Source organism: Solanum verrucosum, unplaced genomic scaffold, assembly GCF_900185275.1.
Source record: "Solanum verrucosum unplaced genomic scaffold, falcon-dt-bn FXZP01000239.1, whole genome shotgun sequence".
NCBI classification, from domain to species: domain Eukaryota; kingdom Viridiplantae; phylum Streptophyta; class Magnoliopsida; order Solanales; family Solanaceae; genus Solanum; species Solanum verrucosum.
Window position 1 is genome coordinate 130302 of NW_026020009.1, and position 24652 is coordinate 154953.

Genomic DNA, 24652 nt, shown 5'->3' on the forward strand with positions numbered 1-24652 from the left:
TATTTGGAGGAAAATAGTGATAGTTGAGTGATATTTTAGTCCTAAATGAAACATAAATGATATTTCAAAGCAATTCTCTAAACTTGGGTGACCATTTAGGGAATTGACTCATATAAATACAATATATGAGAGGAGGAAGCGAAAGATAGGTGCGGGGTGTGGTGGGGTTGAGGGTGAAAAATGAGGTGTGTTTAAAGGGTGAAGAGGACACACTCAATGTGAAATAAAAAATGTCACTTTTGGATTTTGTTTTTCTTATTTTCACTAAGAAATTAATCATTTTTCTCACTTTTAAGAAACTTGTTTTCCTATAGAAAATGTTTCAAAAAAATATACCAAATAAATATGAGAAAAATGAAAAACAATTTTCCTCTGTTCTGAACACATTCTATATTATATTAAGACATAAATAAAGATAAAATAGATAAATCCAGTTTCTAATTTTTCAAAATATATGAAATTATTTTAAGCATTCTATTACCGATGAAAATTTTATAATTATAAGTATAATTATTTCTACCAACTACCATTAGTGTGGAAATTTTTTATAATCGCTAAATGACAAGAATCTAAAGGAAAATAAATACATCACGTACACTAACCTTGATGGTGATGAATAAAAACGTAGTATTGTACTTTTCCGTTCACTTTTACTTGTCACAGTTTGATCAGGCATATCTATTAAGAAAATAATTATTGAAATAAGTAACAAGTAAAAAGTGAACGGATGGAGTATTTATTTTCTTTCTTGGAAAATTTGCATTTTGATCATGGAATTCCATAGGAATTTTGAATGAATAAACTAAAGGAGAATGCTTTTACGATATACAATACTTTTACATTATCAGCAAACTTCAATACAATGTGAGAGAAGATTAAATTAACATTTTAATCTCTTAAATATCGATAAATTTTGTAATTTTTGGTTAAGAATATGTGCATTTGTTTTTATCGCTTTGACTAGGGGTGTACATGACCGGGTTGGTTCGAGTTTTTCAACTATCAAACCAAACCATTTGTGTAAAATTTTTAAATTTATAAACCAAACCAAACTAATAAAATTTGGATTTTTTCGGGTTTTTCAACCTCGGGTTGGTTTGGGTTTTTCAAATACCAAACCAAACCATTGTGTTGAATTTTAAAATTTATAAATCAAACAAAACTAATAAACCTCGAATTTTTTCGGTAAAGTTTGCATACAAACATATAATTAACTTGTGCTCCAAATATTTCTTTAGTCCAACCAAAATACAATTATCTAAGGTGTTTCTTAAAAAAATAACACAAAATATGAGATGAGTATTGATGACACAAAAATATTCAATAAAAAATAATAATGAAATCATCATATAAAATAAATATTGTAAAGTCATAATGAAAATGATTATAATTTAAAAGTACTAAATCATGCTAAAATAAGTTTAATAAGTATTAGTTACATTACTAAATATTTAAGGAAAATTAAATTTAGATTATGTATTTTAATTGTCTAATCCAATGTAAAACTAAAGAACAAATATTCAATATTATTGTCATTCTTAGTGTTGAATTGATTTTCTTTTTGCATTAGTATTAATTTGATTTTGATTTAAGTTTTATTGTAGTTATCAACATCTATGAACTATAATCTTTATTGGACCATTCCGAATTCTAAGTTTTAAACTTAAAATAATATATTAAAAGATAAAAACTATGAAATACTATAAGAAATATTTTAAAATTATATCAAAGTAAATATTTTTATGTATAAAATAAAATTTTAAAATTACATATATAATGTCGGGTTGGTTTGGTCTTGGGCTGCTTTTTTTTAGTTAAAACCAAACAAACCCAAATATAGTCGGATTTTTTTCTCAATACCAAACCAAGTCAAACCAAACCACTAGTCGGATTTTTTTTTGGTTTGACTCGATTTGCGGTTTGATTCGGTTTTCGATTCGGTTTTGTACACGCTAACTTTGACCATGATACACAAATTTATTAACTTATATAGTTACTTTATATTTTCTACTATATTATAAAAGAGAGTTTAGGCCCAAGTATAATATATAATATTCAAGATTGAGACTTTTCCCAATCTTGAATAATATATATTATACTTGTGGGACTTTTAAAATTCTATTTTATACCCAAATATTCTACTTTTTTCTATTCTATTTTCTATTCTACTATATTATAAAAGAGAGTTTAGGCCCAAGTATAATATATAATATTCAAGATTGGGACTTTCCCAATCTTGAATATTATATATTATACTTGTGGGACTTTTAAAATTCTATTTTATACCCAAGTATTTTTTTTATAATATATAATAGAGTTTAGGCCCAAGTATAATATATAATATTCAAGATTGAGACTTTTCCCAATCTTGAATATTATATATTATATATCTCACAAATGGAAAAGTCCCAATCAAGGAAGCAACATATATCATTTACAAATGACTTAAAAAGCTTTAAAATATTTAAAAGCTATATAATAAAATAGGTTGACTCTCAGAATTCTATCAGGTTCACATATATTGGGACAGAAAAAATAACACATATCATTTTAATATTACCAAAAAGTATTATAAATAATAATAATTAACAACTTAAAATATCTGAAAGACATTTTAAAAGGGTTAATTTTGTAATTTTATCCATATCACATAAATTAGGACAAAGTGACCAGTAATGTACATTATTTCAAAGTTACATAAAAAATATTATAAATCACAACAATTAATAACTTCAAACATTTTTAAAAAAAATATGAAAATTTGGATGACTCTCCAAATTTCATTTGTGTCACATAAATTGAGACAACAAAAATAACATATATTGGGTCCATTTTAATTTATTTGTCTTATTTTTTTTTTATATTTAAAAATTGTGTAAAAATACTATAAATCATGATAATTGACAACATAAAATATGTTTTGAAAAAAAAATACAAAAAATTCCATTGATTCTTGAAGTGAATCTATCGTAAAAATACTATAAATTATGATAATTGACAACATAAAATATTTCAAAAATGTTGCATGTGGGTAGTCTTATTATGCCTTAAATAGCGTCAAAGAAAGTACAGGTTTGTGATAAAAAAAACTTATTCCTTTATCCACGCAAACAATCGCTTCAAAAACTCGGTTATTAGCCCCAAAACATACCATTTATATTATTGGGCCCGTGCATAGCACGATATGTATATATATATATCTCACAAATGGAAAAATCCCAATCAAGGAAGCAACATATATCATTTACAAATGACTTAAAAAGCATTAAAATTACAATAATTACCAATTTAAAATATTTAAAAGATATATAATAACATAGGCTGACTCTCAGAATTCTATCAGGCTCACATATATTGGGACAGATAAAATAACAGATATCATTTTAATATTACCAAAAAAGTATTATAAATAATAATAACTAACAACTTAAAATATCTGAAAGACATTTTAAAAGGGTTAATTTTGTAATTTTATCCATATCACATAAATTAGGACAAAGTGACCAGTAATGTACATTATTTCAAAGTTACATAAAAAATATTATAAATCACAATAATTAATAACTTCAAACATTTTTTTTAAAAATATGAAAATTTGGATGATTATCCAAATTTCATTTGTGTCACATAAATTGAGACAACAAAAATAACATATATTGGGTCCATTTTAATTTATTTGTCTTATTTTTTTTTTATATTTAAAAATTGCGTAAAAATACTATAAATCATAATAATTGACAACATAAAATATGTTTTGAAAAAAAATACAAAAAATTCTACTGATTCTTGAAGTGAATCTATCGTAAAAATGCTATAAATCATGATAATTGACAACATAAAAATATTTCAAAAATGTTGTATGTGGGTAGTCTTATTATGCCTTAAATAGCGTCAAAGAAAGTACAGGTTTATGATAAAAAAACTTATTCCTTTATCCGCGCAAACAATCGCTTCAAAAACTTGGTTATTAGCCCCAGAATATACCATTTATATTATTGGGCCCGTGCATAGCACGGACAACATTATCTAGTGATAGTAATATAATCCAGTCCTAATTAATCTGAATATCACAAAAAGAATAAACTTTACATTTTAGTTTGCTAGGACCACAATCAAAATTCATCAATAATTGAAATAACATAATGATATGATACCATAAGAAGTCTCAAACATTATAATACAAACACAATACTCTTTTTATATGGGCCAAGAGGCCTAGTACACAAACATGATCATATAACTAAAATAGATCACAAACACATAACAATATTCATTGTAATAATTAAAACTCAATAACTCATATTAAGGACTAGTAATTAAGTAGAGATCGATAGGATTAACATGAATAATCTGCCTTTTCCTTGAGATTGCTCTTCTTTTTCATTAACCATTTCCTCCATTAAAATGCCAAAGGATAGAAGTTGCCCTTTCCAACAAAAAAAAAAAACACCAAGAGAATTTATCAATGGACAATAATTCCAAGAAGGAAGCCACCATCTCCGGTGAATCAACGACGAGAGCCACCTCTTCCGCCGCCACCCTTTTGCCCAAAAAGTTGGTGGCAAAAGGGTGGTTGCCCACTAGGAAAACCATGCAAAGGAAGCCTCACATGAAAGGGGAGAGAGGGTTTGTTTTAGAAGGCTTGGCATAGTGTTTATAATAGTGGCCACTTGGTTCTTTTGTCCTAGATCATGATGACAATAAAAAAATAATGCTTTATGTTTTGTAATAGCGAAGCAGATTTAGAAATTTGAGTTTAGATGTTCTGAATTTTTTAAAAATTCAGAATGCTTTTTTGGAAAAAATTATAAGTAATTTCTTAATAAAAATACAAAATTTAATTAAAAATTACTGAATTTTATTGAATTCGTAATCAGTCCTCTAGTTTCATCCTTATGAACAATGTGATGAATTTCTATACAAACAAGTTAATTAAATATCTCGCATTCAAACTCTGAAAACGAAATCATCCTTGATAAAAAATATTTTGACTCACAAAAATAAAACTTTTCAACACAAATATAAACTATTAATAATTAAGTTTTAAAATAAATATCGAACATCATCGAAAAGTGATATCAAATAAAAAAAGTGGGGTGACTTGAGCAAGTAGTGTATTGTCACTTTTGGGTAAAGTTAGACCAAAAAGTAAGTAGGAGAAAAGAGTGAAATGGAATATTGGGATTGGATGGGATCTTCCAAAGGATATGCCATTGGCACTTCCTTTGCTCCACATCACACATCTCATTTCTATGATACTTTTATTATTATTTTGGTTCATTTAATTATTTTAATGGAAAAAGATTAAAAGTATTTTTAATGTATAAAAAAAGGATCATATATGTTATTTATTTATTTTTGGATTTATGGATTTGCAAATATTTTTCAACTAATATTTTAAACTTAATGACTTTTTTATAGTTTAAATAGTCACGTGACATATTATAATTGATCAATATATTACATAATTTAAAAAATAAATACATCTACTTCTTAAATTCAAATCTACCAACCCATTTAATCTACCGTTTCTTCAAATTAATGAAGGCAAGTTGTTAGTGACAGGGGAGAGGTTTTGGAATAGAAAAGAGAGATATAAATAGGAGGATATTTATTTGGTTAATATACGCTCATATTTTAAATACGAGGTTATTTTTAATGAAAAGCTTAAATAGTAAGATAAACATGTGTTATGTATTTACTATACATAATTATAATTTAAAAGAATTACATTATATCATTAGACTTGGAGTTTTATAGTAAATATCTTTTCTCTCTCAAACTCTCACTAGCCTCTCGAGTCTCGCCCCCCCCCCCCTCCCTCCCTTTCTCGTCCTCGCCTGAATTGAAATTCAATAAGCAACAAAAGATTTGGGATTCAGATGAGATACTACTAATACAAATATCATACGAGAGATCGATGGTGGAGACCACTCTTCTTCTTCTTCTACTACTCTTCGATTTCATACTTAGACAACCCTCACCATGTTTGAACGAGCATAGAGAGAGATATTATTGGATCAAACGTATTTTGAAAGAGTAACTACGTACAACAACAACACCACACATGTTTATTATTAATGTGAAACATATAATTAGCACATAGAACGTAACTACGTACGTTCGTACCACTCACAATTATATTCATTACTTGTAAAATTCAAGAATCGTGAAGAAATGATCGATGTAGACACCCTTGCAGTCAGTGAAACCGGCAGCTCGACCGAGCTGCCGGTATTCTTCCTCAGTGCGGTGCTTGCCTTGGGCACGATAAATAGCCATGACATAAATGTCACTTTCAAGAAGGGCTCTAGTTCTCTTGCTATCATCAGTATGGTGAGGCAAAACTGGATCACAAATAATAAATTTGCCTTTCTCTGGAAGTGCATTGTAACAACTTTTCATTATTTGCTTGCATTCATCATCTGTAAATATTACTAGTATCCACTACATGCAATTCATGTCGCAAACCAAAATATAGAGTCAGTAAATCTTTTAAAATTCATGTTTTTTTCATGAACAGATATGTCTGTTCAATTTAAACCTCGATATATTACAAAATATCTAACATTCGTCTACTTCTTTCACGTGATATATTTGTCTATATCTAGTTCAATAATTTAAAGTAGAAACAAAATATATTTGTCAATTACCTTCATGAAAATAGCATCGCCCTTTGGTATGTAATCGAGCATGTCACCACCAACGTGTTTTATACCTGCACGTACTCCAAAAACTTATCTTAAATTGGCCCTACCCCTACCATCATATTTAGCCACACGTATATTTATATTGCAATTAATTAAACGGATGGAAGACTAGATCTCAACATTCGTTTCTGTGTGCACAAATAGACACATGCGTCTTACGTGACATCACAATTTGTGTTATACATGACGTTTTATGTGTATTATGTCACATAAGACGACGAATGTGTGTGTCTACTTGTTCAATTCTATACAAGTTTAATTGTCTACTTGTATACACCTAAAGTTGAATAACATAAATGTCAACTGAAACCAGTTAAAGAGCATATTTATGTAGTATGTCTCTCAAATATATGAAAGTGTTATACTTAGGTCGAGGAAAACAACCTCTCTACCTTCACAAAATAGGAGTAAAATATTGTGTATACACTACCTTTTCAAATCTTCCCTATGAAATTGTTAATGTAAGTTATTATTGCATCTCAAATATACTAAATAAAGTTAAATAAAATAGAAGATCAAAACTTACGAGGAATTTGTGGGGCTTTTTCAACCACCTTAGGCAAATCAAAGTTGATTCCAAGTTCAATACTTGAATGTTTTTCTAAAATCATCTTCAAGCAATCTCCAACACTTCCACCAACATCAACAAGTGTTTTCACACCTTCAAATCCATCATATCTCTCTAACATTGCCTTCATAAATGGCATAGAAACTCCAGACATTGCATTAAACATAAGGCTATTCATCTCTGGGTTTTTTCCATAGTAACTATAAGGTCGTTCACCATATACTTTCACAAATGGATCAGACGATGAATCATTAACGGTCTCATGAACCATCGTCCACACCCTCATTAACTCGTCCTGATGGTGTTGGAGCACGTACAAGCCATGAGATAAGCCATTCTCGTCCGTGACTAGGGTTTTTCCCACCTCAGTCAACGAATAGCTGTATACAACAAACAATAATTATGCCTCAAAAATAACTTTTGTCGTACCAAACATGTTTCTACTTTTGGATTCCATTAGCAATTGCCAACATATATAGATATCTAGTGTGTGGACTAGGAACCATAGTGTGATTACATCATAACCTTAATATTTTTTTTCTTTTTGTCTTTATTTGAGTATTTAATAATTTTATTTTATCTTTTACCCTACCTTTTCATAGTAGCATTACCTCATACCTTACTTTTCTAGTAGATTTATCACTCAAATTCGATGTCTGACATTCTTAATGACGGAGAACGACATAATCAATCCAAACGTTGTATTTATTAAAAAGATACAATACAATATATGCATTATGAAGCAATACTTAACAACCATTCAAACAGAGTGTTAGTTTTTTAAAGTACCTTCTTTGAGAGCCGTCATCGACTACATGCTCCTCGAACACACGATAGCTCGTGAGCATGCGTAGAATCCGTTGAAGGTTCTCAGCATCCCCGCCACCCTGAGGACGGATTTTAGCGAGAATTTCAGCGGGAGAGAGCGGAGCATTAGATCCACCTTCCCAAATAGCATCAGCTACCTTGAGTTTGATAATGGCATTGAGGGACATAGGTACACTTATCATGTTAGCTAATTCCATTATAGCTAACCTTGCATTATTGTTGTTGTTGTTGCTTGTTTCCCCATTTCCATTCTCCATGGCTTCTACACTTTTTTTTTGCCTTATTTTTTTTGGGAACTATATGTTATATTGTTTAGTTATAGGGATGCCATGTATTTATAGTAAAAAAAAAACTTTATTGGCCAAGTGTTGTTACTTTATAGCTAGGGTCAAGTAACCAACATGGGTTTGTAGTGCATGTGGGAGTGTTTCACCTTTAATCAAAGTTCTTGGGTTTGAGTCCTGGGTATGGAGAAAATTTTGTTGGGAGCGCCACCCACCTGCAGTGTGCGATTCGAATTTAATCTAAGTTTCAATGTGGACTCCGAACACCAGGTGGGAAACAAAAAAAGCTAGGGACAAAGTTGTATTTATTGTAAGAACTTTATTGGCCATGTTGTTACTTTATAGGGCAAGTGCCAAGTTGTATGACCAGATTCAAAATTTAAAAGTTTTTATAGATTTAATATTTGTGGTTTTAGTATTAAATCTTTTGTAAAGCTAAGTTTAGATAAACTTAGAATTTGAAACTTATGAATTTACGTCGGGTCTTCAAATCATCCCATGTATTGATAGCAATTACCTTTAGCATACTTGTCATTCAAATGTCCTATTTCCACTATGATTTTAATAGTCGTAGTGTATTATTGTCTAGTTTGCTTGTACTTCGATTAATTTTATGAGATTTCGTGACCTATCCTCAATAAATGTATAATTTTATCCATCAAGATTCTGAAAATAGGAAAAAATACCTAGTATTCTTGCTTCTGATAAAATTTTAATAGAAAATCTCATAATTTTCAATCTATTTTACTAATCACTAGGCTATACATATGTGCTTCCATTACTAATTATTTTCCCTCTATTTAACTTGATCAGATATAATTCAGCATATTAAGATCAAAACTATTTAATTTTTTGTATAAATTCATATATAAAATGCCAATTTCTTAAAAAACATATTTCTACATTTAAAAGTTACATTGAAGAAAAAAGAAATAAGTCATAATAATTAACAATTTAAAGTATTTAAAAAAATTATATAGTCAAAGATTTATTTTTGTTACTCCTATGACAATACAAACTTTATACCTAGATGACTCTTACAAGATACAAACTTTGTGCACTTAATTTACATAATTTTAACTTTAAATTAATGTGTATCTATAACTAACTACAAAGTACGCTATTAATTACCTCTATAATAAACAATATATGTTTATTTTACTTAATCCATAAAGATAAATATTTTTGTGTTGCAATTTCTAAGATATAATGAACTTTTCTAATTATATTTTCAACTAAATCATTTTTTTACATAGTTTTCCTCCAATCGAACATACAAGAAAATATGAGAAATTGCATATTAGAAAGGTGTGGTCTACCGACATGGATTGTGGTACAATGGTGGGATTATTTCACCCTTAATCAAAAGTCTCATATTCAAGTCATGAATATGGGAAAAAAATCATATTGGAACCTTCATCACCAAATGGACCTTACAGTGCACGATTCAAATTTAATCAGAGCTTCAATGTGGATTCCGGACAGAAAAACAAAAAAAAGAAGGTGTGGTCTACAATTCAAAAAGTAATTGCCAAAATTGTCCCTCCATGATCAATGTTTAAAATCAGTAGGGACTCAAGTCAAACAAAATCCATACTATTTGAAAGCAACAAATCATCTGTCTTTCACGTGATAGATATATACACTCTTTCTTGATTTTTTTTTCCGTCTAGCTTTAATTATTTTAAATCTATTTTTTTAAAAAATATTTATTTTCAATCTAATAGTCCTTTAAATTTATTATCTGATTAGATGATATTTAAGATCATAATTTTTTTTTAAAAAATAATTCATTATATATTCTTAGTTTAAGACTTTAAGACTGTAAAATTTTAAAAAACTCTTTACAGTCTTAAAATTGCATATCAAATCAAATTAAGACAAATAAATTGAAATATATATTAATTATTTATTTATTTTTTAAAAAAGACAATGAAAAATTGTAGTAATTCATTTATGTCTTATTTAAAGAGCAACATTTTGAATAGGATGGATGGATGGATCATAGGTGCACAATATAGAGTTTTGCTTTAGGCTTTTCAATGTTTTGTTACTGTTTTATTTTTATTTTTACTTATTTGGTTAGAACAAATAGGTTATGTTTTGATTCTGCTTTTTGCTTAGTTTAGTGAAATTTTTTTTACAAAATACCGTTGAATTGACAATATGAATTTGTATGTTAGAAAAATTAAAGATATTTTCCTACTCTTTTCTTATATAAATAATAAATAGATAAAAGTAATATTCACTCCAAATCGTGCTACTCCTTTCTCAAAGTTTTTCCATCGATAAATAAAAGACTCCAATCTTCCATCCTCATATAAAGTAGAAAACGTAGTTCTATTTTACAACTACAATACCGTACATTTATTTTAATGTTAAATCAGAACTACGTTCGTACCACTAACATCTCACAATTATATTCATGACGACTTGTGAAATTCAAGAATCGTAAAAAAATGATCGATGTAAAAACCCTTGCAATCATTGAAACCGGCAGCTCGTCCGAGCTGCCGATATTCTTCCTCAGTACGGTGCTTGCCCTTGGCACGGTAAATAGTCATGACAAAAATGTCACCTTCAAGAAGTGCCCTAGTTCTCTTGCTATCATCAGTATGGTGAGGCAAAACTGGCTCACAAGCAATAAATTTACCTTTCTCTGGAAGTGCATTGTAACAACTCTTCATTATTTCTTTGCATTCATCATCTGTCCATGTTGTTAGCACCCACTACATGTATCCATGTCACAAATTATGTTAAGTTTCGAAACTTGTGATTATAAACATGTTATTAACATTTCACTAAAACATTTATACTAGTACTAGCATATTGATTTTGTCAAAATACTTTAGCTGATATTTATGCCTTCAATTTTGAAAGTGCACAAATAGACATTTAAACGTATATAAAGTTGAACTAATAAACACACATATCCTATGTGGCATCCTACATGGCAATTTGTGTCCTACATTGTGTCCAACGTGTATGTCATGTAGAACTCATGTGTCTAGTTGTTCAAGTTTATACAAGTTTAAGTGTTGACATGTGCACACCCAAAATTAGAGAACATAAATGTAAAGCAAACCCAAATTAAAAGACATTTATTATAAATAAATCAAACTAAACTATACTTTTGATTTAATCTTAGCCCCAAACATAAAGAATTATGTTTGTCATTTTCTCACTTACTTTTTTTTCTTCTTGGAAAAGAAAAAAAATATTTATAATTTAAAGATCGTTCATACAAAAAGGGAACTGATTTGTATGATGCACTTACCCTACTACCTTAGGTCTTGTCCATGGAAAAGAAAACAAATTAGAGAAAAAAAAGGTGTGGTCTACAATTCGAAACTCCTATTGCCAATTAATGTTCAAACAAAATACATAATATCTGAAATCAACATAACCCAACTACTTCTTTCATGTGGTAGATACTTAGACACATATCTAGTTCAATAATTTAAAGTAGAAACAAAATAGATTTGACAATTACCTTCATGTAAATAGCATCCCCCTTTGGTATGTAATCAAACATATCACCACCAACGTGTTTAATACCTACACGCCAAAAACTTATCTTAAATTTGGCCCTACTATCATATAATAGCCACATATTGCAAATATCAAAACATTTTAAAACAATTCAATTTGCAAAAAACACTAATTGAATTGTAACTTAATTAAGAGTACAAAGTGTTCCTCTTTAGCTCTCATAATTTTTTTTAGAGTTAAATAATATGAACTTTGACTTACATTTTAAGATGTATTTTTTTTTATCATGTTGATGTGGGAAAAAATGCAATTATGTAGTAATTTTTGTATAGTTTATGAATATTAAAAAAAAAATTAATGTAATCTAATTTAACTTTGAAAATTAGTTAAACTGACTCTGGAAAAACACAGCATGACAACTAAAGAGGAACAAATGAGTATGAGTAAGAGTTCGTAGTCCGTACATACTACCTTTTCTAGATTCTGAAATTATATTGAATATGATATTATAGTTAGATAAAAGAATGAAACTTACTAGGAATTTGTGGGGCTTTTTCAACCACCTCAGGCAAATCAAAGTTAATTCCAAGTTCAATATTTGTATTTTTTTCTAAAATCATCTTCAAGCAATCTCCACCACTTCCTCCAACATCAACTAGTGTTTTCACACCTTGAAACCCATCATATCCCTCTAAAATTGCCTTCATAAATGGCACAGAAACTCCAGACATTGCATTTAACATAAGGCTACTCATCTCTGGGTTTTTTCCATAGTAATTGTAAGCTGGCTCACCATTTGCCTTCACAAATGGCTCTATCGATGAATCATTAACGGCCTCATGAACCATCGTCCACGCCCTCATTAACGCGTCCTGATGGTGCTGGAGCACGTACGAGCCATGAGATAAGCCATTCTCGTCCGTGACTAGGGTTTTTCCCACCTCAGTCAACGAATATCTGTATACAACGAACCATAACTATGTCTGAATAATGAATTTGGATCGACTATATAAATTATCGTTGAATGGGATATAAATTACATTGTTGAAACACAATGGAAATCTATTATTGTTTTTAATAAAAAATAACTTATGTCGTACCAATCACGTTACTCCACTGACAATTGCCCAATACATAGATATATAGTGTGTGGACCAGAAAAATCACATCTATTAAGGAAAATAATGAACCTCATATTAGAAATTTATGCATCGACTTTCTTCGATTAATTAAGAAGATGAACAATACTAGGCCTAACAAATTAAAACAAATTAAATTAGCATTATATCAAGTTTAATACATAACTTTTCTTAGGTTCTTGATTATTTTATTAATAATATAAAAATTAACCTTTTCTTTTTCTCCCAAGCAATTGGAAGAAAAGTACCATACATATGTACTAATTTTAGATCTTAAATCCGTCACTAACAAAACATCATATAAAATATTAGCGTTAAAAAATACCTTCTTTGAGAGCCATCATCAACAACATGCTCCTTGAACACATTGTAGCTTGTGAGCATACGTAGAATTCGTTGAAGGTTCTCAGCATCCCCGCCACCCTGAGGGCCGCGGATTTTAGCGAGAATTTCAACAGGAGAGAGTGGAGCATTTGATCCATTTTGCCAAATAGCATCAGCTACCTTAAGTTTAACAACGGCATTAAGGGACATAGGTACACTTATCATGTTAGCTAATTCCATTATAGCTAATCTTGCATTATTATTGTTGTTGCTTGATTCCCCATTTGCATTCACCATAGTTTCTACACTTTTTTTGGGCCTTGTTTTTTGGAAACTAATATGTTTTATTTCTTTTAGCTATAGGGATGTCATGTATTTATTGTGGGAAAGTTATTGGCCAAGTGTGGCCACTTTATATAGGGGTAAGTTATATGACCGGATCTAGAATTTAAGTTTTATGGTTTTAATAATATTAAATCGAGGGTTTTTTTAAGTTCTAAGTTTTATAGTTACTATACTTATAATAATTTGTATGAATTTTTATGCTTCAATTTATGAAAATAATGGATTTTGATGAATCTGATATTAATACTCTGCATTCGCTTTTAGCAAATCAAAACTTATGAAAGATGAATTATAATTTGAAGTTTATGAATTTATGTGTATTTGTAAGCGGATCTTTGGACCCCTCCATTATTGATAACAACCTTTACCATACTTGTCAGTTGTCATTCAAATGTCCAATTTCCATTACTCTTTTTAATAGTTTGTATGCTCTGATATCTCGATTAATTTTGTGAGATTCTATTACCTATCAATATAGGTATAATTAATTCCATCTATTAATATTTTGTAAAATAGAAAAAAATAACTAATATTTTTGCTTCTGTTAGAATTTGAATATAAAATCTTGTGATTTTCAATCTATTTTATTAGTCACTAGATTACATAGGTGCTTCCATTTCTAATTATTTTTCCCTCTATTTAGCTTGATATGATATAATTTGGTATATAATGATCAAATTGTTTATTTTTTTGGTGCAAATTTTTATATAAAATGTCAATCTTTTTGAAAACACATTTATACATTTAAAAATTGCATTAAAAATAATAATAATAATAAGTTATGATAATTAACAATTTTAAATATTTTTCAAAATATAATTAAAAAATTATTTATTTACTTCATATATAATAATAATTGCGTCACGTGAAATTTGATAGCCTTCACAAATATAGCATGGGTCTCTGAGAGAGACTTTAGGTGAAAGAAGTCATAGACAAATCATAATCTTTGGCTTTGAGATATTTTCCATTGCTGAAATTAGTGGTGTACTTTGCCAAAAGGAAAAGGTCCTCTTTCGTCTATGAAATAAGGTGATGAAGACGTCGATAATATATTCAGTGTAATTTATGTAATATTACTGATAAAGTATTTGATAGTTAGTTATAAATGTATATTAATTAAATTATGTATAACTTATAAGAGTTGATTTACAAATACATATTATATATTATATGTCTATTAATTTGATGTATAATATTGTGAATAAAAACTTATTCTGATATTTATATAGAATCCATAGATTCATGACATGAATTGTCCATATATCATGAACACTTATCGTGATTAATTATTATATATTCTCACCTTATTAAATTTATTAACACGTTGTATAGAAAATTTATATGATTTAATGTAAATTTTTTTTATCAATTTAGGTCCAAGTTTTTACTACAACATAGTAGTATATAGGAATATTGCATTTAGTCAAAGAAAATTAAAGCCTACAATGAGGAAAATTGAAGTCTAATCTCATACTATTATTCTTAATTGGTAAAATATAATAATATTTAGTAATTAAATAAAATTGAAAATTACGTCTTAAAAGTGGCTTATATCCATATTAAAATCCAAAAAAATCTATAATTGGATGAGAAAGAGGTCCAAATAAATTTAAATATCGTTAACTGTCAGTGATTTAAAGTAGGCCACATAATAACAATTTTAAGAGTTGGACAATTATTACCGCTGATTTCTTTTTTTACCCTTGGAGTTGATAAAATAAATAGATTAACATAATATACATTAAAAGATACTTTTAATAATTTCTAATGCGGTAAATTATTAATAGAGAGATAGAATTTTAAAATTAAATATCTAGTTAATTAATCCTTACATGGATTATGAAGTGTGTCAGGATAGTCTCTTACTCAATTATGATTAATGGATGCCCCAATGTTCCATTTCAGGCAAGGAGAGGGGTAAGGCAAGGGGATCCTTATCCCCTTACCTATTTGTTCTGGCTATGGATTATCTTACAAGACTATTGAGATCATTGAGGAACAAAAATGCTTTTAAATTTCATCTGAGATGTCAAAAACAATAAATAATTCAGCTGAGCTTTGCAGATGATCTTCTCTTATTTAGCAGAGGAGACAGACCATCAACTACACTTATATTTGAATGTTTCCAACAATTCTCCAAAACAAAGTTGTGTGTACTTTGGTGGAGTCCCAGAACCAATTCAACAACAGATACTGCAACACACAGGTTTCACCAAAGGAGCTCTCCCTTTCAAGTATCTTGGGGTGCCACTCAGTTCAAAGAAGCTATCTATTAGCCAATGCCAACCTTTAATAGATAAGATGGTAGGGAGGATCAACACATGGACAGTAAAGTTTCTTTCATATGTAGGAAGGCTCCAGTTGGTACAAAGTGTCTTAACATCAATCCAAGCTTTTTGGTCACAGATCTTTCTCATTCCTAAAAAAATCTTACAAACAATAGAAACATTGTGTAAGAGATTTTTATGGAAAGGAGATGCACAAAGCAAAGGAAAAGCACTCATTGCATGGGACACATTATGTTGGCCTAAGGTTGCTGGTGGTTTAAATATAACTGATGTATATATATGGAACAAAGCAGCTATACTCAAACACCTGTGAAATCTTGCACAAAAAAGGACAAGTTATGGATTGTTTAGGTCCATACATACTATATTAAAGGCAGGAGACCATGGGAAGTAGCAGGGCAACAAGCTTCTTGGATGGTGAAAAAGATCATACAAGCAAGTCATTGGATTTCTGAGGTAGGAATACCAATGACAGAAATCATGGATGCAGATGATTTCACCATTAAAAGTATGTATAAGAAGCTTAGGGGGGATTTCATCAAGGTGCCATGGAGAAGGTTGACATGCAATAATCAAGGGAATCCAAAATGCATCTTCATACTCTACTTGGCCATACATAGGAGGTTATATACCATGGATAGGTTGGATAAATGGGAGATACACACGGATCAAGTATGTGCACTGTGTAAGCAAGAGCTAGAGACACACCAACATCTTTTTTTCTCATGCACTATGGCTGCTAGGATATGGCCTAAGTTATTACAGTGGTTGTGCATTATCAGAAACACAGCAGGGTGGACAGAAGAAATGGATTGGGCTATTTCACATGCCACAAGAAAAGCAATTCAAGATGAGGTATATAGGATGACACTCGCAGCAGCAGCAGTATACTATGTCTGGCAAGAGAGAAATTACAGAATTTTCCAAAAGAAAGAAAGAACCACAGAGATGATCACCAGGAGCATCATTCAAGAAATCCACTGAGAAGCAGTATGCAACCGAAGCTGGCTGAATTCATTCGTAACTTCAATTATTATCCATAGAATAGTAGTTTAGTGGTAAGGGTAGTAGCACGAACTCTGAGATTGGGACTATGTCCATATCCAGAATTTCATAACACTTTATACATATTGATATATCTAGTAATAAAGCTTTCAGTTACCAAAAAAAAAAAAAAAACCTTACAAATAAAAATTACAAACTTTTCCTATTATTGTTCTATTCGTATTAAATCATAAATATTAAATAGTGGAAAATATAAAAAATTATATTTTGGCACATTGGGCCATGTGTTATATATTCAGTATTATTGTTAATTTGTTATTATATATTAACAACATTTATATATAATATTGTTATGGAAGTTTTTCATATTATATCTCTACTAATAGGGATGGCCGGATTAAGCTAGTAAAACGTTTATTTTATGTCCTCATTTTAAAAAAAAAATATCTTAGTATTTTGAGTTAAACAACCTAAACTTCATATTAATAAATAAAAAAATTTATATTAAAATCTAAGGTAATGTATTATAAATAAATGGATAGCATCTTATGAAATAGAATTAGTCCTTACTTTTATAAATAAAAATATTATTGTGTGAAGTTAAACACTTCTTTATTTTTTTAAAATACTACACTAAAAATAATTATTATATAAAAAACAAAAAATAACTCGAATTATTAAGACATCCTTATTTAATGTAGAATATTTTATATATCAATTCAATTACACATATATTTAAAAATTAAAATTTCTCACAAAAAGATAAAAAATATTTTAAAAGAATTAAACAATTATGATTAAGATCTTGGTTAAGACTAACATCATATAGTTCTACCAGTGATATATATAATCAAAGTTGAAAATAACTAGGAAATAACATTTACATTCAATAATCCAGTATATTTCAAAAATAATAATATTGTTTATATTTTGGGATATAGAGTGATTTTGAAAATACTAAAGATCAACAGAAATTCAGTGGTGGAGAGAATTTCATGGGTACTAATAACGGTGAAATTTTCACGGAATATTTATAAGGGGAAATATAAATTGTATTTTTAACTCATAAAAAAAGGAGAGTAGCTATTTGGCGTATAAGATGAATGTGAAAGAATTGGAGAAAAAAATGTAACAAGTTTAGAGAATAAAACATTATTTGTAAGCTTTGAATCTTTATTTTTGAAACCATGAATTGCACAGAATTTGGGAAACAAGATATATTTTTCAATAGATATTTGTTTTTCAACAATAGGTTGGATGTTTCATGTGAAGTCTTTATGGATCTACAATCATAATTAGTATGAGAAAAAAATCATTTAATATCATTTTCAATCTTTTAAACTTGGATAAATGTGTATTCAATTAACTATTTGTACTTGAGGATACAAACTCTATATGTATAACTGGTATGATATATATTATCTATCTAATTTTATTATAGAGAAATTATGTGAATAAGTAAATATATACTAGTTAATTAGTTAATATATATACTTATAGTGTAGCTAATTTATAATTTGCCACTAACATTTTGCATTAATTACGTGGACTGCGGTTCGAATTTGTATAGTTGGCTACATTTGTATAATTCGTCACTAACAATTTTCGTTTGATTTGTATTTATATATGACGGTTTGTATTAGTATATAATAGTGATTTTCTTTGATTTTTTAGTTTTATCAACAAATACATTCAATTCTTTTTGTATAATTTTTTGAAGTTTGTATAAACATGTAAAATATAATTTGTATAAATTTTGTTTAATGTAATTTGTATAATATAATTTGTATAACTGCTTAAAGTTCAGATGGTTGTGTTTGTATAAATTCGTTATTTCAAATTTTATCATATTTGTATAGTTCTAGAATTTGTATTACTCTAAAAATAGATTCAATATTAGATCTACAGTTGTACCCATATTTGTATAAATCCATAATTGTATATAGTTATTCTAATTGTATATTTCTATATTTTACTTATATTGAATATACAAGTACAAAAGTCTACCAACATAATTATACTTATATAAATACGGACGAAAATAATTCAATTATACAAATACACGTGTATTATACAAACGTAACTGCAAATTATATAAACGTATCCATAAATTATACAAACAAAATGTGAATTATACAAACGAGTAAGCTATAGTACATCCCGTAAATATGCATACAAACTATAGCTAAGGAGCCTAATTAAGTTTATTAGTTGTTTGTGAAATTTCTCCTTCTTTTATATATTTGTAGTTCAGGATACAAACTCTACATCCAGTGGTGGATCCAGGATTTAGAGTCTGTGGCTGCCAAATAGACTTATCGATTAAATTAATTTTATATTTGATTAAATTATTCGTCTTTTCGATATATATCATCAATAAAATATAAATAATAAGATATTACACTTTTATTGAGTATTTAATCAAATAAAAGAAAAGTCAAAGGAGTAATAATGTAATTAATTTAATTTAAGTCAATAACAATTATAAAAATAAAAATAAAAATTGTGCCTGTTTTTCCTTTAAAAAAAACGTGCTTGGAGCCTCTTTTTTTTTTCTTAAAAAACGCCTGCAGCAAATTTCTCAAAAAAATAGGTACAAATAGGATTCAAACCCGCAACATAAGCCTTCTAAAGTTGCCCTCCTACCGTGGCACCACAAGCCAATTTTGTTCTCTGGGTGGCACGCTTTATATTTATATAAATATTATATATATATATACACACACCTGTATATATATAGAGTTTCTGTCGAAGTTCGGGGGTGGCGTGGCACCCCCACACCTCTTCATAGATCCGCCCCTGTCTACATGTATATGTATAAGTGATATAAATAACTATCAAGTACGGTATTAATTATCTCTATAAAATATATTATATATTTATTTTACTTAATAAATAGAGCTAAATATTTATTTTCATTCGAATTCTTTTTATCAAGATCAAGTCGTGTATATATATACATATATATATATTAATTGTTAATTAAATTAAGTATAAGCAGTTTTTTTCAGATTATTTTATAGAGAGAAACTATTTTAAATATCTATTACAAATTTTTAATTAAAATGTACATCTTCAATCATTATTATACATAAATAAATAAGTTAAATATTAATATAATATTAACATGATGATTTAAATATAATTAAAAATATCAAAAAATAAATTTAAAAATCATTACACAAATAAAACCACTATATACAAAAAATTCACCACAAAAAAAATAAATTAAGTCCTTCATATTTTTAATCCTGCGAAAATATTGTTGTTACCTTTATTTCTAATTCTATAAAATAAAACATAAAATAATAGATTAAATATAAAATAATAATATATAGCATAAAATAAAATAAAAATTATTATATAAAAATAAAATAAAATTTCTTGAATGAAACTTAACAAACTTATGAGATATGCTAATTCATTTATAAGGATATATTAATAAATATGTATATATGGAAGATATATTTTAGTCTTCAAAAAATTATTTTTTTGCTTCTGTTACTTTTTAAAAAAAAGCAGAATTTTTTAGTTTTTTCCCAAACTACTTTTGTTTCCATTTAAAAGTAATTTAAAGATGTGTGTTAAACACTTAATTTTTCAAAAAAAAAAAATCTCAAAAAAGCACGTCTTGCCTCCCAACAACAATACCAAAAAGGTTCTAAATCAATATATTCATGACATGAATTGTCCAAAAACGGTTAACAATAAATCCTGGTTAATTGATATATATTTTCACCTCATTAAATTTATTAACACATTGCATAGTAAATTTTTATAATTTAATATAAAATAAATAAATAATTATCAATTTAGATACGAGTAATTTTTAGTATAATATACCTGAGGTAATAATATATAGAAATATTGCATTTGGTAAGTTTTTCAAGTATTTTACTTTTTACAAAAGTAAGTAGAAAAAAATTACATGAAAACTCATCATCAATTTAGATACGAGTAATTTTTAGTATAATATACCTGAGGTAATAATATATAGAAATATTGCATTTGGTAAGTTTTTCAAGTATTTTACTTTTTACAAAAGTAAGTAGAAAAAAATTACATGAAAACTCATCAAAATCAAAAATTTAATTTTTTTTTTAAGGACTCTTTTTGAGAAAATATTTATCATAACCAGATAAGTTAAAAATAAGCACAGATTAAAACATATGAAGTAATATATATGGCATGTTTAACAAGAAACCTTTTTGCATTTTAGTAGAAACAGATAATCTTATTTGCGTTTTGCATCCTAATGAATTGTTTGAATATACAAAATATATAAAATACTATACGATTAGCAATAAAATTTGTATTTAAAATAAAAGGTAGCCCGAATTTTCCCACAAAATATATATAATTTGGTCAAAACTACCGAGTAAATATAATTTGCACACACTTTTTCTTTTGTAATATCCATCTTAAATGTAAAATGCATACATCTTATTTTATGTATATTACTTATTAGGATATAGAGAAAAAAAATAACAGTATTTTTTTTAATTTATTTGAATTTCAATATAAAATTCTAATAAGAATCAATTCAAATCTTCATCAAAATTGACATATAAACTCTGAAGAATACTCTTAATCGTTTGAAACAATACCAATATAAATAAATAATAACTTCGCGAAATTCAATTTTCGAATTTAAAGCTTCTTAATTGTTGGTAATATAGTTTTTTTTTTTTTGCTTTTAGTGTGCTTGGTAAAAAAATAAAAAGAGAAAATGAAAAATATTAAAGCCTAAAATAAAAAAGATCAAAGCCTAGTTTCTTACAATTTCTAATGGGTAAAATAATTGTTATATTTGTAATTAAATAAAATAAAAAATTAATGTCTTAAAAATGGTAGTGATTTAGAGTAGGCCACGTATTAACAATTTTGAGAGTCGGCAGTATAGGCAAATAAGATTGTGAAAATAAACAGGGCCCATTAGGCCCAAGCCCATTAGCCCACACAATCTCACCGCCATGGCGACTCGTTTGAGGTCGATCGGAGCTTTATCGTCCTCCGCCACTCATAAGTCGCCGGCCGGAATTGAAACCGGCAGTCATGGCGTCTTCAAGCCACGATTGTCATCATCATCTTCTTCTCCTGAGAGTGAGTTTCCTAAAACTAATAATAAGAAAATGACCGATCGTCTCTCCGGTGTAATCGACGTGGTTAACGATCGTAAGCTTCCGCCGGAACTTCGAGGTCAACGTGACGCCGTTAGGTAATTTCTGATATGCTCACATATTCTACTTAGAAAAATGACAAAAAACAATGTTCATTTCTACGAGCTCCTTGTATGATGATCGTTAGAATTTATTTTTTTACTGCTTGATGTTTTAAACTTATAAGGTATTATAGCTAGGTAGCCCAAGCTGAAGATTTGAGAAAATGATATGATGTGTTGATTCAGCTGCTGGGATAAGGTGTTAATTGTTTGCTCAAATTACTGCAAAAAACTGCAGTGATGTTTATTGCCTTGATTATGTACTTGGCTCAATAGATTCCATATTCCGAGCTGTGCTTAATTCACAATGTATTTGGAATATTTTGTTCCTAATTCAGCTCAACTTGATGAAAATGTGATGCCAATGAAAATATCAGTTTCGTTTGATAGACTGTACGGTTAAAAGGCCTATCTATAGTAAACTGGTTTCTGTATTGGATAATGAATTGTGAGCTTTATCTATTGAAGTAATCTATGTATAAACGATAAAGTGAGATTGGTAAGACTCTTTGAGTGTGATCTGCTAATCTCACAAGTGTCCGAGAAGAAATATTCCATATCTTGCATACTCAAAAGAACTAATTGTTGGAGTTTGTGTCTGAATCAACACAGCATGCATCGTTTGTAATTATGTTGCACCAATGCACATTGAAACTACTGGGCACTTAGTTTGATGTTTCTGTATCACAAATACTTAGGTTATGACATATATCCAGAGTGCGAGTGTGTCATGAATCTGGAAGTGTTTTTTCTGTGTAATTTGGGTTATATAGTAGTAGGTTCACTGTAGTTTAGGCTTTCAATTGCTATGTTGTTACCACTTACCGCTTTAGGTGTACAAGATCTACCATTGGTATAATTTTCGGTGTCTAAGTGTAGTTTCCTCTCAAGTCCAAGTCACTTGAAGTTCTTTGATTATTGACAGAGCAGTTAAAATTGTTGTTGCTTTTGAGTGGGTGATTTGAGATTGAATTTGATGATATGTGATGGCTATCTTTATTTTTCATTTGACTAAGTACCTCTTTAGAGAACTTCACCTCTAATTGTTAGCAGAGCAAGATTTTGTACTGGTTGTCTTAATGCCACCTTTGGTTTTTTCTGTAAATGAATGGAGCACGGTATAAAACTAAAATTGTAACGGTAAAAAGTCAGAAGAGTGTTCTTTGAATTCATGCATGTGTGTTGCATAATTCTCTAGCTTTCACGTAGTCTCTATAGCTGTGTTTGGCTGGACCAATTGCAAATAGTAGGATTCTGATTTATCCTGGATGTTACAAACACAATCTTAGAGTTTTTTTTTTCTAATTCTTTTGGAATGCTGGTTTCTAATCTTGCATGGAATATTGATCAGGTCAGAAACTGACATCATCAATGTTGTTGAACAACGAATATGGCATTCCATGGAAGAAGGGCAATTTGAGAACTTACCAGGGAAGGGAAAACCGTTGGACCTCAATACTAATCCTCATGCTGATCCAGCTGAAGATACCTTGTATAGGATTCTCTCCAGAAATAAATGTGCACCTGAGTGGGTTGAATTGAACAAAGAGATAAGAAATAGAGTAGTTGAGTGGAGATCAGCACTTGAAAGGGCATGGACACACCGAGGCTCTGTCGATGATTCTGAATGGATCGAGGCATCCGAGTCTCTAAAGCTGCAGATATGTGACATCAATAACAAGGTGAGCAGAGCAAGGAACTGATTTACTTTTCAAATCATCTATTCAGTTCTGTTTCTTTTCCTATTCCGTGTATTGTGAACTGCTACTGTTTTGCAACATAATTATTGTCAAAGTATGTCCCATGTTTTCTGTGTGCATATATACATGCATCTCAATTCTCCGTATTTGATGATATATTAGTATTATATGCTCTGCTAGCAAGATGGCTGAACTAGGAAACTGCTGTCAAAACTTAGTCAAGCTAAATATGTGTCTTGGCTTCAGGTTTTCCGATACAACCTTATTGTCCCTTTTGGCCGCCAAATGATTGGACTCAAGTGGGAGAAGGAAATGGACCGACTGAAAGAAGAAAGTACAGGGAGCTGAACATTTTGCAGGTCTCATTTCTGGTGTAGTTTATCACATGAAAGTGGAAACTTCTGTATGCGCGGGGGGTTCCTTGTGTTCTTGCTTCTTGTTTTCGTCGTTCCTAGTCCAGTATTTCGGGAATTTGCGTTTCTCAGTCTCTTGACTCTCTATTATAAGTTTGATCCAAGTTTTTAATATTTTCTTGTATCGAAGACCCAAATATTTATAATTAGTGGGTGAGGGTGTCGGAGTCGTATGGGAGCAAAGTTGGTGTTTTAAAGGCCCCAACATATATGACTCTAAGCAAAAATGTACAGGTTTAAAAATATAGATTTACCACAGATATGTGCATGTTAAAATAGATTTGTGGCTATAGCAAGGTATAGGGAGAGGAGAAATGATCACATCAAACAGA

General features: G+C 29.1%; 3 protein-coding genes and 1 long non-coding RNA gene across 4 annotated transcripts; 2 read left to right on the forward strand and 2 right to left on the reverse strand.

Moving 5' to 3' along the window:
• Window positions 1-6048: 6048 nt before the first annotated feature.
• Window positions 6049-8363, reverse strand: LOC125819792 (nicotinate N-methyltransferase 1-like). Its single transcript, XM_049499235.1, has 4 exons — window positions 8068-8363; window positions 7237-7658; window positions 6654-6718; window positions 6049-6447 (listed from the first exon to the last, which is right to left on the reverse strand). The coding sequence occupies exons 1-4, from the start codon at window positions 8361-8363 to the stop codon at window positions 6148-6150; spliced, it is 1083 nt and encodes a 360-aa protein (XP_049355192.1). The 3' UTR covers window positions 6049-6147.
• On the forward strand, window positions 7387-12750 carry LOC125819793 (uncharacterized). The gene is made up of 2 exons (XR_007442488.1): window positions 7387-7485; window positions 12667-12750. It is a non-coding gene; the product is annotated as an uncharacterized LOC125819793 (long non-coding RNA).
• LOC125819791 (nicotinate N-methyltransferase 1-like) lies at window positions 10609-13728 on the reverse strand. The gene is made up of 4 exons (XM_049499234.1): window positions 13347-13728; window positions 12418-12839; window positions 11884-11948; window positions 10609-11119 (listed from the first exon to the last, which is right to left on the reverse strand). The coding sequence occupies exons 1-4, from the start codon at window positions 13640-13642 to the stop codon at window positions 10814-10816; spliced, it is 1089 nt and encodes a 362-aa protein (XP_049355191.1). The 5' UTR covers window positions 13643-13728; the 3' UTR covers window positions 10609-10813.
• An 8199-nt stretch (window positions 13729-21927) lies between these two features.
• LOC125819761 (uncharacterized) lies at window positions 21928-24536 on the forward strand. The gene is made up of 3 exons (XM_049499204.1): window positions 21928-22204; window positions 23559-23889; window positions 24154-24536. Exons 1-3 carry the CDS (start codon window positions 21960-21962, stop codon window positions 24253-24255), a joined length of 678 nt encoding a protein of 225 aa, XP_049355161.1. The 5' UTR covers window positions 21928-21959; the 3' UTR covers window positions 24256-24536.
• The last annotated feature ends 116 nt before the right edge of the window (window positions 24537-24652 follow it).